This window comes from Perognathus longimembris, chromosome 9 (assembly GCF_023159225.1).
Source record: "Perognathus longimembris pacificus isolate PPM17 chromosome 9, ASM2315922v1, whole genome shotgun sequence".
NCBI lineage: Eukaryota > Metazoa > Chordata > Mammalia > Rodentia > Heteromyidae > Perognathus > Perognathus longimembris.
The window spans coordinates 26,247,225-26,263,107 of NC_063169.1; the positions used below are offsets into that span (position 1 = coordinate 26,247,225).

At 41.6% G+C, this 15,883-nt stretch overlaps 1 protein-coding gene across 3 annotated transcripts in view; it reads left to right on the forward strand.

Moving 5' to 3' along the window:
• The window catches only part of Mdn1 (midasin AAA ATPase 1), a 156,119-nt gene that overhangs the window by 105,622 nt on the left and 34,614 nt on the right, over positions 1-15,883 (forward strand). For all 3 annotated transcript variants that reach the window (XM_048353838.1, XM_048353839.1, XM_048353840.1), the window contains exons 60-73: positions 982-1,193; positions 1,802-2,183; positions 3,442-3,551; positions 5,230-5,935; positions 8,029-8,187; positions 8,340-8,613; positions 9,932-10,167; positions 11,390-11,485; positions 12,043-12,137; positions 12,389-12,510; positions 13,069-13,215; positions 14,225-14,334; positions 14,980-15,053; positions 15,611-15,809. In XM_048353838.1, the coding sequence (XP_048209795.1) occupies positions 982-1,193; positions 1,802-2,183; positions 3,442-3,551; positions 5,230-5,935; positions 8,029-8,187; positions 8,340-8,613; positions 9,932-10,167; positions 11,390-11,485; positions 12,043-12,137; positions 12,389-12,510; positions 13,069-13,215; positions 14,225-14,334; positions 14,980-15,053; positions 15,611-15,809 (2,922 nt within the window). The remainder of the gene's footprint in view (positions 1-981; positions 1,194-1,801; positions 2,184-3,441; positions 3,552-5,229; positions 5,936-8,028; positions 8,188-8,339; positions 8,614-9,931; positions 10,168-11,389; positions 11,486-12,042; positions 12,138-12,388; positions 12,511-13,068; positions 13,216-14,224; positions 14,335-14,979; positions 15,054-15,610; positions 15,810-15,883) is intronic.

The window sequence follows — 15,883 nt, forward strand, 5'->3', positions numbered from 1 at the left end:
ATTATATAACCCATATACATGTGTTTATATAGACTGAGAACAGTGGATTCTTTTGAAGGAGGCAGTAGTACTAGGGATTGAGTTTAGGGCCTGTGCTTGCTTGGAAAGCCCTCCCTCTACTAATGGAACCATAGTCCCAGCTGATTTTGCTTTAGGGGTGATCTTTTACTGAGCTCTTTTGCTCAAGGCCAGTGCCCTACCACTTAAGCCACACCTCTGCATCAAGCTTTGTACTAATTAGTAAGTAGAGTCTCATGCATTTGCCTGCCAGTGCCAGTTCTACACCTCAGTCCTCAGATCTCAGCCTCCAGAATACCTAGGATTATAGATTTGAGCCAACAGCACCAACTTTGTTTTCTAAAAGTAGGGTATTATGTTATTACCTGGACTGCTTGAACCTTGATCCTTCTGTTTACACATAGTACATACCTGGGGTGATAGGCATATTCCATCATACCCAACTATTATTATTGGTTGAGATAGAGTCTTGCCAGAGTTTTCCCAGGCTGGCCTTAAACCATGGTCTTTCTGATCTCTAGCTTCCCATGTAGCTAAGATTACAGGCAAGGATGACACTCCTTGTGTTTTGATTTCTTCAGTATGGGCAGCTATTATGTGGCGCACAATAACAGTCAAAGGAGAACAACCTTAGTACAGTTTGTATGTGGTCTCATATTTGTCCTCTAGCTCTTTTCCCTTTTTCCAATTCTTACCCCCAACCTACTTTGAAAATAGAGCTCCCTGATTCCCACTTTGTGGGGGTTTCTCATATATCACTAAAGCATCCATTGTGCCTTATTTTGTGGAGCACACAGTTTCACCTGACCCTTTCTGCTTTTTCTGGTCCCACCTTCAGCAAAATTCCGCCCATTCTGAGCAATCTGAATAGTTTCCTTTCCTCTCTTAAGATGCCTCATTGCTGCCTGTTTAAATAATTTCAGTTAATTTTTGAAAGTTACTTGGTTCTTCTCTTTTCCTTAGGGCCCTGGAATTCTCTGTAGAGCTGTGTTCTCCAAGTGCTGCTTTGATGTGTTGACCAGCAGCTGCAGAGCAAGCACCTGGGATGTGAGCGGCCTCTCCATCCTGTCCTCACATGTCACCCTTGGGGAATGGGTTGAGAGAGCCCAGCAACTCCAGGACATTAGCTCATTGCTTTGGACCAACATGGCTGTTCCTTCCATAGCAGAGTTCAGGTATTTCCTTCTCCTAGAGCAGAATAAGAAGCTTTTCTCTGTTTTCCAAAGCATGTAGCAGAGACTAAGAATTTTCTTGGTCTGGTGAGTGAAGATAGGGATTTTCTTTTTTTTTTTTTTTTTTTTTTTTTTTTTTGCCAGTCCTGTGCCTTGAACTCAGGGCCTAAGCACTGTCCCTGGCTTCTTTTTTTTGCTCAAGGCTAGCACTCTGCCACTTAAGCCACAGCGCCACTTCTGGCCATTTTCTATATATGTGGTGCTGAGGAATCGAACCTAGGGCTTCATGTTTACGAGGCAAGCACTCTTGCCAGTAGGCCATATTCCCAGCCCAAAGATAGGGATTTTCTTTTTCGTGGACAGCATATTTGGAGTCTATGAGGGAAAGCTACCATGAGGTAGCTGCCGATTCCTCTATTTAATACTGTGATCCAGAAGGTATGGCTGGACTAGAAGTATTGCTTGTGTGAAAAAACACCTGCCCAACAGGTGTGAAGTCCTGAATCAAACCAATATTACAGAGAAAGAGAGAGTAGACTGCAATCTATGGTTATTAAAATGGTCGTTGATGAGCTATGAGTTCTTAAATGCTTCCTCAATTGTCTCCACAGGCACACAGATTCCCAGCTCCAGAGACTATTGCTATGCCAGCATCTGGCAGGCCTAGTATACCTGCTACCTGAGCCCCAGCAGCAGGAGTACATGCAGAATTGTGAGCAGCTAATTGAGGACAGCAAGTCCTTTCAGTATGTGGGTCAAACTCTTCAGAACATGGCCGATCAGGAGGCATTGCCCAAAGAACTTGTCTGCCTCTTGCTTACAGCCCTACACCACATTTTTGGGGAAGGGGAAAATAAGAACCTGCCTGAGCCAGCCCAGCGTGGGAGCCTCTGGGTGAGCCTTGGCTTGATCCAGATTCAGACTTGGCTTCCCCAAGCACGCTTCGATCCTGCTGTGAAGAGGGAATACAAGCTCAAGTATGCCAAGGAGGAGGTATGGGAGAGGCGAGAGTTGAAAATCTGAGCTTTTTTCCTTACTCACTAGATTTGCCAAGTTATTATGTCTTTTTCTTTCATCTACTCAGATCATCACAAGAATAACTTGTTTATTTTCACAGTGCTCATATTTGAACTTAGAACTTCATGCTTGTTTTGTAGGCATTCTAACTGTGTAAGCCATGCCTCCACCCTTTTTTGTTCTGGTTATTTTTGAGATAGGGCTGCACTTCTTTACTGGTCCTGCCTGGACTTTGGTCTTCCCCTGCTATAGCTAATGACAAGTGCATACCCCTGTATCCAGTCTTTAATTTTGTCCAAGCTGGCTTGGAACTTCAGTCTTCCCAGTCTCAGCCTCCCATATGGCTGGAATGACAGGCACATGCCACCATACCCAGGTATTATTGAGATGGATGTCTCACAAACTTTTTGCCTAGGCTGGCCTTGAACTGTAATCCCTCTAATCTCTGCTTCCCAAGTAGCAAGGATTACAGGCATCATAGTTCCTGGCCTCAAAGGGATAGTTCTACATGAGTTGTTTTGTGATTTTTCTATCAGTGTATTTACAGAGACTACATTTTCCTCTTTGAGAATTCCTTTGACTAGGTTGTACAGAAAGCAAGTAGGTAGAGTAGTCAGATGAAGTACTATCAGACTAAAATAATGGTATCCCTCACTCTTCCCTTATAATCTCTGACTGAACTAAATTTTGGATATTTAGATAGCTTTTTAAAAAAATTTATTGTAAAAGTGATGTACAGAGGGGTTACAGTTTCATATGTAAGGCAGTGCGTACATTTCTTACCCAACTTGTTACCTCCTCCCTCATTTTCCCCTGTTGGATAGCTTCTTTAAGTGAAGATATAATATTTCTGTAGGTTCAGAAATCAAATGAATCAATTATGTGGTATTCTTTTGCTATTTGAAACTTTGATCAAATTCAATAAACTGTATGGTAAGATAGTGATCTATATGCTATAATTTGAAGAAGGAACCCAGTTTTGGTTGGGGTGAAGGCTAAGCTGCTATAGAGGGACACTCAAAAGGTTGGTGGTGTGAGACAGTTCCTTTCACGTATGCCTCTGAGGTGAGAAGTCCAGATCAGTGGAGCAGAGCTCCCTGTCTTTAGGTTATTTCAGAAAGCCATATTCATATGCATCTTGTTGCTGTACCCAACCCAAGGGATCTGTCTTTATGTGCATAGTCTTTGAACACAATGTTATATAGCACAGCACAGTATTTGCTTTTTCTATTAGTTATTCCAGCTGCAATGTGAGTGGAAGATCCGGAACCTGGCATCCCAGCTACAAACTGGAAAAGCCCTGGACGATGATGACATTGTCAATTATTCTCATCCTCATATCAGGTAAAGCAATGAAATTATTTTCATTGGGCAATATTATTCTTTTCTTTTCTTTTTTTTTTTTGGATAAGTCTTGGGGTTTGAACTCAGGACCTAGGTCTTATCTCTGAGCTCTTTGGTTCAAGGCTAACACTCTACCACTTTAGCCACAGCTCCACTACCAGCTGCTATTTGGGATAATTAATTGGTGATGAGTCTCAAGGAACATTTCCTGTGGGAGGCTGCCTTCAAACCACAATCTTCAGCTCTCTGCCTGACTAGCACCCGTCTTAACTCTACTTTTTTTTTTTTTTTTTTTTTTTTTTTTGCCAGTCCTGGGGCTTGGACTCAGGGCTTGAGCACTGTCCCTGGCTTCTTGGCTTAAGGATATCACTCAACCACTTGAGCCACAGCGCCACTTCCGGCTTTTTGTATATATGTGGTCCTGAGGAATCGAACCCAGGGCTTCATGCATGCTAGGCAAGCACTGTACCACTAGGCCACATTCCCAGCCCCTTAACTCTACTTTTTAAAGAGACATTTAGAGATTGACCTTTGTAGTATAGTTTTGTTAGTGAGATGATGATATGCATCTCTGAATTATATTGTCTATTGGATTCTTCATTTCTAGTCATAAAAAACATTCCAAAAGGAGAAAGAATTTCAAGGATGTGTTCCCACAAGGCCAGAATTATTGAAAACCAGAACTTCTCAACAAAGACAGCTGGATGTAGTCATGTGCACTTTTTCTCTGCTATTTTTGGCTATGTATCTATCTGTTGCCTTAGATATAATAGTTTCTTGTTAGGAAAATGGAGGTGAACAGAAAAGGAATAGGCCCAACTCTATCTTCAACAGGTGAAGACTAGTGAGGAACAGCAAGGGGCCACAGACCTTCCTGTGGGTTTGGAGATTGTGCGAGGGGTTGAATTTGGGACCAGGCTTATGGGGGTCTGAGCAAGAGGGCAAGAGGTTATTTAAAGCACCACTAGGTCTAGGAAGTTGGTGGCTTTTCCTTGGGTTCACAAAGGGTTGTTTACAGCTGGGCCTAGATGAATTGCCCTGCCTGCATATCAAAGCAGGTTTGCATACATCATGGAGTTATGAGAACAAAGCACATTCCCATCAGTTGAGGGACATCATGGTCTTTTCTGACTACTTCCTGCTGGCATGGGGGCATTGAGGAGTCACAGGGGCTGGGATCTTCAGGGTCCAAGTCTGTACTGGGCAGGGCAGGGCGGTGCAAGGGAAGCCTCCAGTTGCCTGCAGTGCCTTGATGTGCTCCCAGGTAGTATCCTAAGTGAAGGCTGTTATCCTATTAAAGAGAAACTTGAAAAAACGTGAGATCAGGCGAAGCCTGACAAGTTAGCATGAATAACATGGGAGAGCAAACCCTTGTGTCCAGTTCTGTTCCTGACCTTTGGCTTTGGAAGTAGGGACTACTAAGTCTCTGTCCATTTCATCAAAGAAAGATTCTTTCGTCATGAGTTGTGATAGGATATCAATGATATATGCATCTAAAGTGACAAAAGTATGGCACCGAGTGAATGCTCTGTAAGTGTTTCAGTTTTATTGTTAATGTCAGTCTTGTCCTCACATAACATTCCTTAGCAGTTAGTGTGTCTTCTACTTTTCATAGCTAAGGGTCCAATTGAAATTTACTAACTCTTCTGACAATTTGCATATTGTATTTTACTTTCAGGTTACTTCGCCAAAGGATCAGTCAGCTGGAGAATTTAATCCACAGCCTGTCAAAAAAACTAGCTTTCAGACCCCAGCTGCCTGCCTATGAGTCCCTGGTGCAGGAGATCCACCTCTACGTCACCAGCATTGGCAAGGCTGCTACAGTTCAGGATTTGCTTACAAGGCTTCTGCAGTCCCTCTGCACAGACAGGCCCCGGTCTGCTCAGGTGATCCAGAACCTTCTAAAAGAGGAGGCCTCCTGGCAACAGTCACATCACCATTTCAGGAAGCGGCTAGTGGAGGAATATGCCCTATATCCAGACACTGTGGCCCCACTGCAGGCAGCCATCTTGCAGTTACAGCATGGCATGAGGCTGGTGGCATCTGAGGTCTACTCCTTCTTCCATAGCAATTTGGTTTGTGCAAATAGGCTGGGTACTCTGGTCATGGCCGTGCTGGCTTTCCCATCTGTGAGCCTCACATTTCCCACCTATTATGCTCATGCTGATGCTTTGTGCTCAGTGAAGTCAGAGGAGGTTCTGCGAGGCCTTAGGAAGCTAATTGTCAAGTGTTGGGGAGGAAAGGAGCAAGAAGGCAAGGGGCAGCAACCTTACCCAACCCGGGAACAGTTACTGATGAATGCTCTACTTTACCTGCGCTCCCATGTGCTATACTTGGGAGAGCTGAACCAGAGGGCCTTGCAGCTCTTCAGACACGTGTGTCAGGTAAGCCTATCCCTGGGAAGCCTGCTTGCCTTTCTTCTTGAGTGGCCCTGGGAACCTTACAGAGGTGAGGCCCTCATTTTTGAGGGACTCACTGCAAGCATCTCTACCTGTTCATGATTAGTTTTCATTTTGTTTATAGAAATTTTGTTAAGTAAGTCTGTCACTCTTTTAATATTAAGACAGTAGCTTAACCAAAGTTAATAAAGACAAAAAAGAAATTGTTGCCACTGTAGATAACTAAGATAATAGAAGTAAGACTTTTAAATCATCCTACTGTCTGTTTAAATCATATATTTTCATCCTATCTAAAACCAGTTGTAGATGAAAACCTATGGCACTCTAAAGATTTTTAGGAAGTAGTAGGTCCCGAATTGGTTTTACATGTTTTTCTTATTAGTAGCAGCAGCTGTGTGTGTGTGTGCACATGTGCATGCATGCATGCGTGTGTGTGCACAAGTCCTGAATTTAGAGCCATTAGAGATTGGATGCTGTCCATAACAACAGTTCTACTTCTGCATTTTGTTGTTATTATTTGGGTGTTTGTTTGTGGTTAACTGGAGATAAGAGTCTCATAGTCTTTCCTTTTTAGGGTGACTTTGAACCACAATCCTCAGGTCTCCGCATTCTCAGTAGCTATGATTACAGGCTAGGTACCTTTCATAGCTAGCACAGGCAAGAAATGTCTGTGAAACTCTTCTTTAAAATTAAAAAAGTGCCAGCCTTGAGCACAAAAGCTCAGGAACAGTGCCCAGGCCCTGAGATCAAGCCCAGGTATCTATATATACCAAATGTGTATTGTGTTTTTTATTTAGTGCCCATCCAGAGGCTTGAACTTAGGTCGTGTGTGTGTGTGTGTGTGTGTGTGTGTGTGTGTGTGTGTGTGTGTGTGTGTGTGTCTTGAACTTAGTTCCTAGGTGTGTGTGTGTGTGTGTGTGTTCTTCACTGCCTGTCAGAGGCTTGAACTTAGGTCCTGGGTGATGTCACTAAGCTTCTTTTAACCCAAGGCTAATACTTTACCACTTGTGCTAAGTACAGCTTCTGGCTTTGAGTAGTTTGTTGCCTAGGCTGACTTTGAATGGTGATCCTCAGATCTCAGCCTCTTGAGTAGCTAGGATTACAGCTGATGGCGTGAGCCACCAGCTCCTGGTTTTTAAAAATTGAGCAGCACTTAAAATTATCTCCCTTTCCCCTTATTGTGTCTTTTTATATGTGTGATGATTGCTTAATTTTTTATTATATGTGTATATGTTATTTAACTTATTGAATATTTTTATTTGTATCTAGTTTTCTTTATTTTGGAACAAAAGTAGTTCTAAAATAAACAATCTATGTCTTTGATTACAAGTTCTAGAAATCAGAATTGATGTCTTTTTTTTTAAAAAAAAGTAGTGTAAACAACTTCCTTCAATGATAAATCCTTATTTCCTCAGCCCTGAGCAATACTAGATTTTTCATTTATATTTTTTTCCTGATTTAAGGACCTAAAAACCTAAGAAATATTTGGGTGGAATGTTTGCCTGGAGAGCACTTAGTCTCTATCCAGATTTTCTTTTCCTGATTCCTGAGCCAGCTCCTGGACTAACCTGCCAAGTACAGTATGAATTGCAAACCCTTACATGCAGCCTTACAGCTGTCCTGTATAAAAACACTAGTTTCTGACAAGTCCTATTAACTATTATAGCAAAAATTTAGACGTTTGAAATTTTAGCAGCACAGCAAGGGGGAAGTTAGGCATCTTTGTTTACTGAAGATAGACACTTTAAAATAAAGTTTATTTGCTCTCCATTTCATAGCATTTTTTTCCTGCCAATCCTGAGACTTGGACTCAGGGCCTGAGCACTATCCCTGGCTTCTTTTTGCTCAAGGCCAGCACTCTACTCCTTGAGCCATGGTGCCACTTCCGGCTTTTTGTATGTATGTGGTGCTGAGGAATTGAACCCAGGGCTTCATGTATACAAGGCAAGCACTCTACCACTAGGCCATATTCCCAGCCCTTGCATATGATTTTGTTTTTTAGATATTGGCTCTTGTTTTTGAGTCATGGTACTGTGTTTTTTGTGTCAGCAAAATTCTTCCACTGTGTAACTTTTTAGGAGATCATCAATGAGTGGGATGAGCAAGAACGCATAGCTCAAGAGAAGGCAGAGCAGGAAACCAGTTTATACAGATTCCGGAGGAGTTCTCGAGCAGCTCTGAGTGAGGAGGAGGAGGAGGAGCAGGAGTTCAGAAAATTTTTCCCATTGCATGAAAAGGTAGGACAGTGGCAGGTATATTTTCTTAGATTGAAATTCTTCTGATGTAACATATATTTTCTCTGCATGGCTCTACAGTCCTTTGTCTTTTTTTTTTTTAATGGCTGACACTTGTAATTTTTACAGTCTTACTGTTCTGATGCTGTTTACAGGACTTTGCAGATATTTTGGTAAAACCAACACTAGAAGAGAACAAAGGAACCTCAGCTGGGCAAGAAGAGGAAGCGGTCACAGATTCAGCTCTCCTCTCTCAGAGTTCAATGCAAATGGTTATGCTGATCCACCAGCATTTGTGCCTCAACTTTGCTCGGTCCCTTTGGTACCAACAGACTATACCACCACACGAAGCAAAGGACTATCTCAGCCTGTTTCTGTCTTGCTATCAGACTGGAGCATCTCTTGTGACACATTTCTACCCTCTGATGGGTATGACAGTTTATTGTGTTACATTATTGATGAAATCAAAATGAGTAGATGTGATTGCTACTCTGGAATGATTAAAATAATGAATTCCTCATTTTCACTTAATTCCTTCTTCCACATTTTGGTTTTTTTGTTTAAGCAATTAAAGAATTTATTGTGCATTTTAAAGTAACTTAAAACTACAGTAAGGTGGATTTTCATTGTTTGAGTCATTTAAGGGAAAGATATGTACTTGGCTTAAATGATCCTTGCCTTCTATTTGCTTTTTCTAAAAACCTTATGTAATTTTGTGTGTGATGAGAGAGTGGTGTCAAATTTGGTGCCTCACACATACTAGGAATGTACTTTACCACTGAGCAGTAGGCCCAGTCCTTAAATTCATGTGTTTTTGCTGAGTACTGATGGCTCACTCCTATAATCCTAGCTACCTGGGAGACTGAGAGCGGAGGGTCACCGTTAAAAGCCAGCCAAGGCAGGAAAGTCTGTAAGACCTTTATCTTTGTTTTAAAAACAGCTGGAGATGGAGGTGTGGCTCAAATGGTAGAACACTAGCCTTGAGCAAAAAAAGCTCAGAGACAATGCTCAGGTCCTGAATTCATGCCTCAGGACTGGCACATGCACATGCACTCACCCATGCACACACATCATGTATTCTTGAGAGCAACTTGGGAACTTAGAAATTAATCTCACAGAATCTGTGTACTAATGATTGGTTGCATGCAGTTTCCTATATAGCTTCATACTTTAACTCGTACTAATAGGAAGGAGATTTAAGTTTTCTCTCTGTTTATTCACAGCAACTAAAAAAGCCAGGAATTTGAATGCATCAAATCCAATGTTCTGCCTGGTGCTGATGGCTCACACCTGTAATCCTAGCTACTTAGGAGGTTGAGATCTTAGGATTGCAGTTCAAAGCCAGCCCAGGCAGGAAAGGCCCTGAGACTGTTATCTCCAATTAACCACCAGAAAACCAAAAGTAGCACTGTGGCTCAAAGCAGTAGAATGCTAGCTTGAGCAAAAAAAAAAAAAAAAGCTTAAGACAGTTCCCAGGCTCTTAAGTTCAAGCCCCACAACCAACAACAGCCAAAAAATCCCATGTTCATCCTTTGTATGTTGCTTATACACAGACATACCTGAATTCCTATTTATATCCTACACTATTAGGGGCATTATGGTATTGGGGTCATTTTTTTCTCAGAGTATTGCTTTGCAGAAGAGTAACTTTGTAATAGCTTCTTCATTAGCTTCAATTTGTTCATTTTTTCTGAAACCTTTGTAAATTGTTGAAAAATTCCCTAACTTGATCTTGTTAACTTTACAGGAGTTGAGCTGAATGATAACCTTTTAGGGAGCCAACTTTTGGGCTGTACCCTCTCCTATAACACCCTATTTGGGGAGGCAACTTCAGACCTTATGGTGAAGACTGATGGGCCCTACGATTTCTACCAGCACCCCAATGTGGCAGAGGCAAGGCAGTGTCAACCTGTTCTTCAAGCCTTCTCAGAGGCTGTCAAACATTTGCTGCAGGATTGGCCGGAGCACCCTGTGCTTGAACAGGTAGGGTAGCCAATTAGAACTCTGCACTTTACACTGTGTCCAGAGACATTGACTTGTGCATTTATACATACAAACTAAGGCTTACAAAGGAGGTACTCCAGGCCAACTGCAGAATGAACCTACCTGTTTTGCATTGCTCTTATATAAATGATATTTAGGAATTCCACTAATGTTACTTGTTAATAGTTACTACCTTACCATGTTGCTATATTTGTTTATTCATACACATAGCCCTACTATTAAAGGCCCCGTGATTTTCTTAAATGTTCTAGAAGTAGACCTTGCTTATTTATTTAGTATTGACAGTTTCAACTTCAACATTTCTCTGGGTTTCGGCTAATTTAAATTTTTTTAATGCCTTGTAAGTGCTAAATTAGAAAAATGTTTATTCTTAAGCAGTTTATGAACCATTTTGACAGTTTATGAACTGTTTTGAGTTAGTATTTTCCAATAGACTGATTTTATGTTTACAAGGGGCAGATACTCTGAGCCCCCACTTCTCAGTATTGTGGATGCTAATACACTCCTGTAGAAGCGCCTGTCTTCCCCCACCCCTTGCCTTATGAGACCTCAGCCACTCTGGGCCCCAAGGTCCTCACATTCTCAGCTGGACCTTCCAGTGGAAAGAGCACAGCACCTTTCTAATCTCCTATAGTTAGAACAGGAGGATCTCAGTTTCAGAGGGTCTAGTTGATTGTGGCAGGGAGGGCAGTATCTTTTCAGGCTCAGTCTTATTACCAGAATAATGCTTCTTAGGAAGTATTTATCTAATAGGACCCATTGTCCTGGAGTTTGTTTCCACAGTTTATTTGTGCGTGCATGTGTGCGTGTACCTCTGTGTGTGCACCTGTGTGTGTGCGCACGTGCATGTGCACATGCCACTGGTGCTAGGGTTTGAAATCTTGCACTTAATTTGCTTGCTTGGCTAGCATTCTTGCCACTTGAGCCATACCTTTAGCTCAGCAATTTTCTGGTTCATTGGAGTTAAGAGTCTTGAACATTTCTTGTCTATGTTGGCTTTGACCACAGTCTTCTGGATCTTAGCCTTCTGAGTAACTAGGATTATAGGAGTGAGCCACCATCACCCAGCTCTTAAACAGTTTTTAATGGCACTTTCAAAGCTGAGAGTGATACTTTCACTTGGGACTCTGTTTTTTGATACTCTTGTGATTTTGAGTCAGTGATGTTTTTGCTAAGGTACCCCAATTTTTTTTTCTTGTAGCTACTGGTTGTAATGGACAGAATTCGTAGTTTCCCACTCTCCAGTCCTATTTCAAAGCTCCTGAATGGCTTAGAGATCCTTCTGGCAAAGGCACAGGTAAGATGGTTCCCTCTCTTCCTTATTTTAGTTTGTAGTAAATCATAGTTTGATTTTAGGAAACATAAATATTCTTGGTTTTTCTTCTATTGGTAAGACCAATGCAAGCAAAACTACTGACCCTAGGATGGAGATGAGTTACCTCACCTCGTTTTGAGGGTAGGACATGGTATCCACTCATATTAAGGACTCCTTTTGCCAGGACATCCCAACACCCCTTCCATCTGACAGACAGTCATCTTCGTGGTCCCTATTCAACCTTTGAGGCTGCTGCTGCCTGCCTCTTTGTTTAACAGAAAGTGACCACATGATTTTAGGGATAGCTAAAAGCAGGATTTTTGGCCCCAGTCTAAAAAACACCCTGTACCTTGTCTACCTCTGTCATTGCCTCAACTAGCCAGAAAGAACTGGAAGCCAGATAATGTAGGATGTAAACTTACTGCTAATGGTAAAGGATGTTAAAGGTCCTAGAAATCTTCTCTCAAAGGCTGAGATGATGCTGAGGGAAGAAGGAAGTAATTAAGGAATTAATAATGGCCTTATTAATGTTTCTATAGGATTGGGAGGAGAATGCAAGTCGCACTTTGTCTTTGAGGAAGCATTTGGATTTAGTCAGCCAGATGATCATTCGTTGGCGTAAGCTGGAGCTGAAGTAAGTAATTCATTTCAGATTCTGTGGGCTTATCTAATGTCACAGTTACACAGTATGCTTTTTTAGCCCAGAGTTTAAAGCAAAGCATTAAAATGTCATTAATACAAGCCATACATTTCACGGTTACAGACTGAGCAGCCTTTCTCTTTCTATTTGTGGGGCTAGTGAGCATTTAATTTGTGTCTGTGAGTTCATGTATTTCAAATGGGTTTGCTTTAATGTCTCTGTGACCTCTTCATCTTTGTTTTCAGTTGCTGGTCCATGAGTTTGGACAATACCATGAAGCGCCACACTGAGAAATCCACAAAGCACTGGTTCTCCATTTATCAGATGCTTGAGAAGCACATGCAAGAACGAATAGAGGCGCAGGAAGGTAATGCAAATGACTTTAGAGAACTTGTCATAGGAAGTTTTGTTCTTTTGTGTCCATGAGATTATCAAAATGAAGATTGCCTTGATGTAGGGAGTTATTTTTTTTTATTTGTTGATGTAGGGAGTTAACATGCTTGAGTTAAAAGTGTTGTTCAGATGGGTGCAGGTGACTCAGGCCTGTAATAATAGCTACCTAAGGGTTATGGTTCAAAGCCAGTCCAGGCAGAAAAGGCCATGAGACTCTTTATTTCCAATTAACCATCAAAAAGGCGTAAGTGGAGCTATGGCTCAAGTGGTAGAGTGCCAGCCTTGAGGAGAAAAAAAAAATGGTAAGGGATTGCATCCGAACTCCCGAGTTCTGGTCCTACTACTTCTCATAATTTGCTGTGAGCACCTTTAACACATACCCGTTAGCCACCATTTAGCTATGAGCCTTGCTGTGCAAAGCTTTGCTTCAGTTGTGATCTCTATCTAAAGGCCATCCCATCCCCTGGTGTATGTTAAGGATAGGACATAATAGTTGAAGACTCTTAGCCTTATCTTCTTTAAATCTCTACAGATGACAAGCAGATGACTCTAATGTTGTTAGTCAACACACTGCAAGCATTTATTGAAGGATCTTCACTGGGAGAATTCCACGTGCGACTTCAGATGTTACTGGTGTTCCATTGTCATGTCTTGCTGATGCCACAAGTTGAAGGAAAAGGTAAGGGTTTGTTTCTCTTTTACATTGAACTGTTAAAATGGATTAGGCTTTGAATTCTCCACAGGAGCCAGATACATTGCTACAGATTTAAAATCAGGACACTTTAGTCATCTTTAACAGTGTCATTTGCATTAGGTATAGGAAAGAAGCATTCAAAGTGAATTAACAGTTGACTATAAATGAAGCACAGATCTAGTGAAAGAAGTTGCCAGATAAAGCTCCCAGAACTTGGTATGGCAAGGTAGCACATCTGTCTAGACATTGTATATTTCCTGCAAAAGCTACTGTTTGATCCAGGTCATTTATAGTCTTTAATCTGTTGAGAACATGTCATATAAGAACTGCATATAAACTGTTATGGTTAATTACCAAGCTTGAGTATATCAGGTTTGGGATAAAACTTTGAGCATAAAATGAGTATAGATTGTGCACTAATGAACAATTTGAGGTAAACCTTTTAATACCACCTTTTAAATTTTTATTTTTCAGTCATGGGGCTTGAACTCAGGTTCTGGGCACTGTCTCTGAGTTCTTTTTTTATCAAAGCTAGCACTTTATCACTTGGAGCCACAGCTCCACTTCTGGTTTTCTGGTGGTTAATTGGAGATAAAAATCTCACGAACTTTCCTACCTGGGCTGAGTTTAAATGGTGATCCTCAGATCTCAGCCTCCTGAATAGCTAGGATTGCAGGCGTGAGCCACCAGCACCCAGCATACCACCTTTTAATTGGACTCAGGTCTGTTGATTTTACAAGCTTCAGAGAAAGTTTGAAAGTAGCTATTAGCAAAAGTTATCTCAAAGATGATCTAAGGTAATAGTAAAAGCAACAAAAACTGCTATAAGATAAACAGAATAATGTTAACAATCTGCATCTCTAGGAACTACTGTGAAAAATGTGTTGGAATCTCATTGTGTACAGTAATGAGGAAGGTTCATCACTGAAGTGTGAAGTCCACAGGTGGTACATGCAGCAAGTGTGGTGTTTTGTTTCCTTTTCATTTCTTCCAGATTCACTTTGCAGTGTTCTATGGAATTTGTACCATTATTACAAGCAATTCTTTGACCGAGTCCAGGACAAAATTGTGGAACTTCGTTCCCCCCTAGAAAAAGAACTTAAAGTAAGATGGAACAGCTGTCACGATCACCCTTTGGAGAACATAATCAGCAAATTCTTTGTCTCTAGATCTGTTCTTCTGTCTGTGTAATAGTGAGGCAGGGGTAAAAGGCATAGAAGCAAGTATTACAACAGTCAGGTAGGATGATAAGATTTACATTTAGTCATGTTTCGTCCTGTTGGTGAACTGACCAAGCATATGAGGTGTCATTGGAGTGGCTCCTATGAAGTTCCTTGGAAGATTGCCACAGACATCTGTTGGTATTCACCTGGTCTTGCCACACTTTTTTCATCTACCTTGGAAGTGTGTTTTGTTTGGGTCCCTTGAACCACTGATTGGGGTGATAAGAAAGGGAGGGCCTTTCTTTTCATATTCAGTGATAAGTATTGTTATGGACTCACTCTTGGTGTGAGGGACATGACTGACTGCTTTCTAAACTGGGGTACCTGTCAGATAAACTTAAAGACTGTGGCTGCACTCTTTGGGATTGCTTTAAGACAAATTCATGGTTCCTCTTATACTTGTTCCTCAATACATAGTCCTGTGTTTGGGATGGAATGGGCTCTCTGGTCTATGGCTGTCAGATGTTCTAAGAAGGACCAGAATGACAACTTTAAAAAGCCATCTCGGGCTTTGTTTATTTTTCAGGAATTTGCTAAGATATCGAAGTGGAATGATGTCAGCTTCTGGTCTATTAAGCAATCAGTGGAAAAGACACATAGGTAAAGCATCTCTTTAAAGCTGAAAACGCCAAAACTTGTCATTTTATTTGGTAGGCAAGAGGACTACATTCTTAATCTGACCATGTAAAAAAAAAAAATACCTTGACCTTCTACAAAAGCCACTAAATGATTCTGGTGTGGCTACCCTAAAATGACACCATCTTCTACTAGCCAGAGCAAAATTTCTCTGACGAAGAATGAATGTAAATTGCGTGCTGGTGGCTCACAACCTGTAATCCAAGCTACTGAGTAGCCTGAGATCTGAGAATCATGGTTTGAAGCCAGCCCAACCAGAAAAGTTCATGAGACTCATCTCCAATATACTATTCAGAAAAAGCCGAAAGTGGCACTGTGGCTCAAGTGGTAGAGTGCTAGCCTTGAGCACAGGAGGCTCATGGACAGTGCCCAGGCCCTGAGTTGAAGCCCCATAACTGGCGGGGGGGGGCGGGGGGAAGAGTACCTTGAAGTGTGCTGTGTGACTTAGGCTGATCTTCTGCATCTACTAGCTATTTGTCCTAACTTTCAAATCCATTTTGCCCTTAATACCTGGGGGACAGGACCCTGTTTAAATTCATGAAGAAATTTGAAGCTGTTCTGAGTGAACCTTGCCGATCTTGCCTGGTGGAGAGTGACAAGGAAGAGCAACCAGACTTTTTGCCCATGCCAACAGATGAAGTCACAAGTGAAATGTCCCGTATTCAGAGTCTGAACCAGGCACTGAAGGAGACCCTATTAGCTCGGTCAACTGCTGGGCAGGTACTAACTGGTGGGACACTGTGTGCTTAATCTAGACAAGTCATACGTGATTTAAATTTTATGTTTCAGAGGTG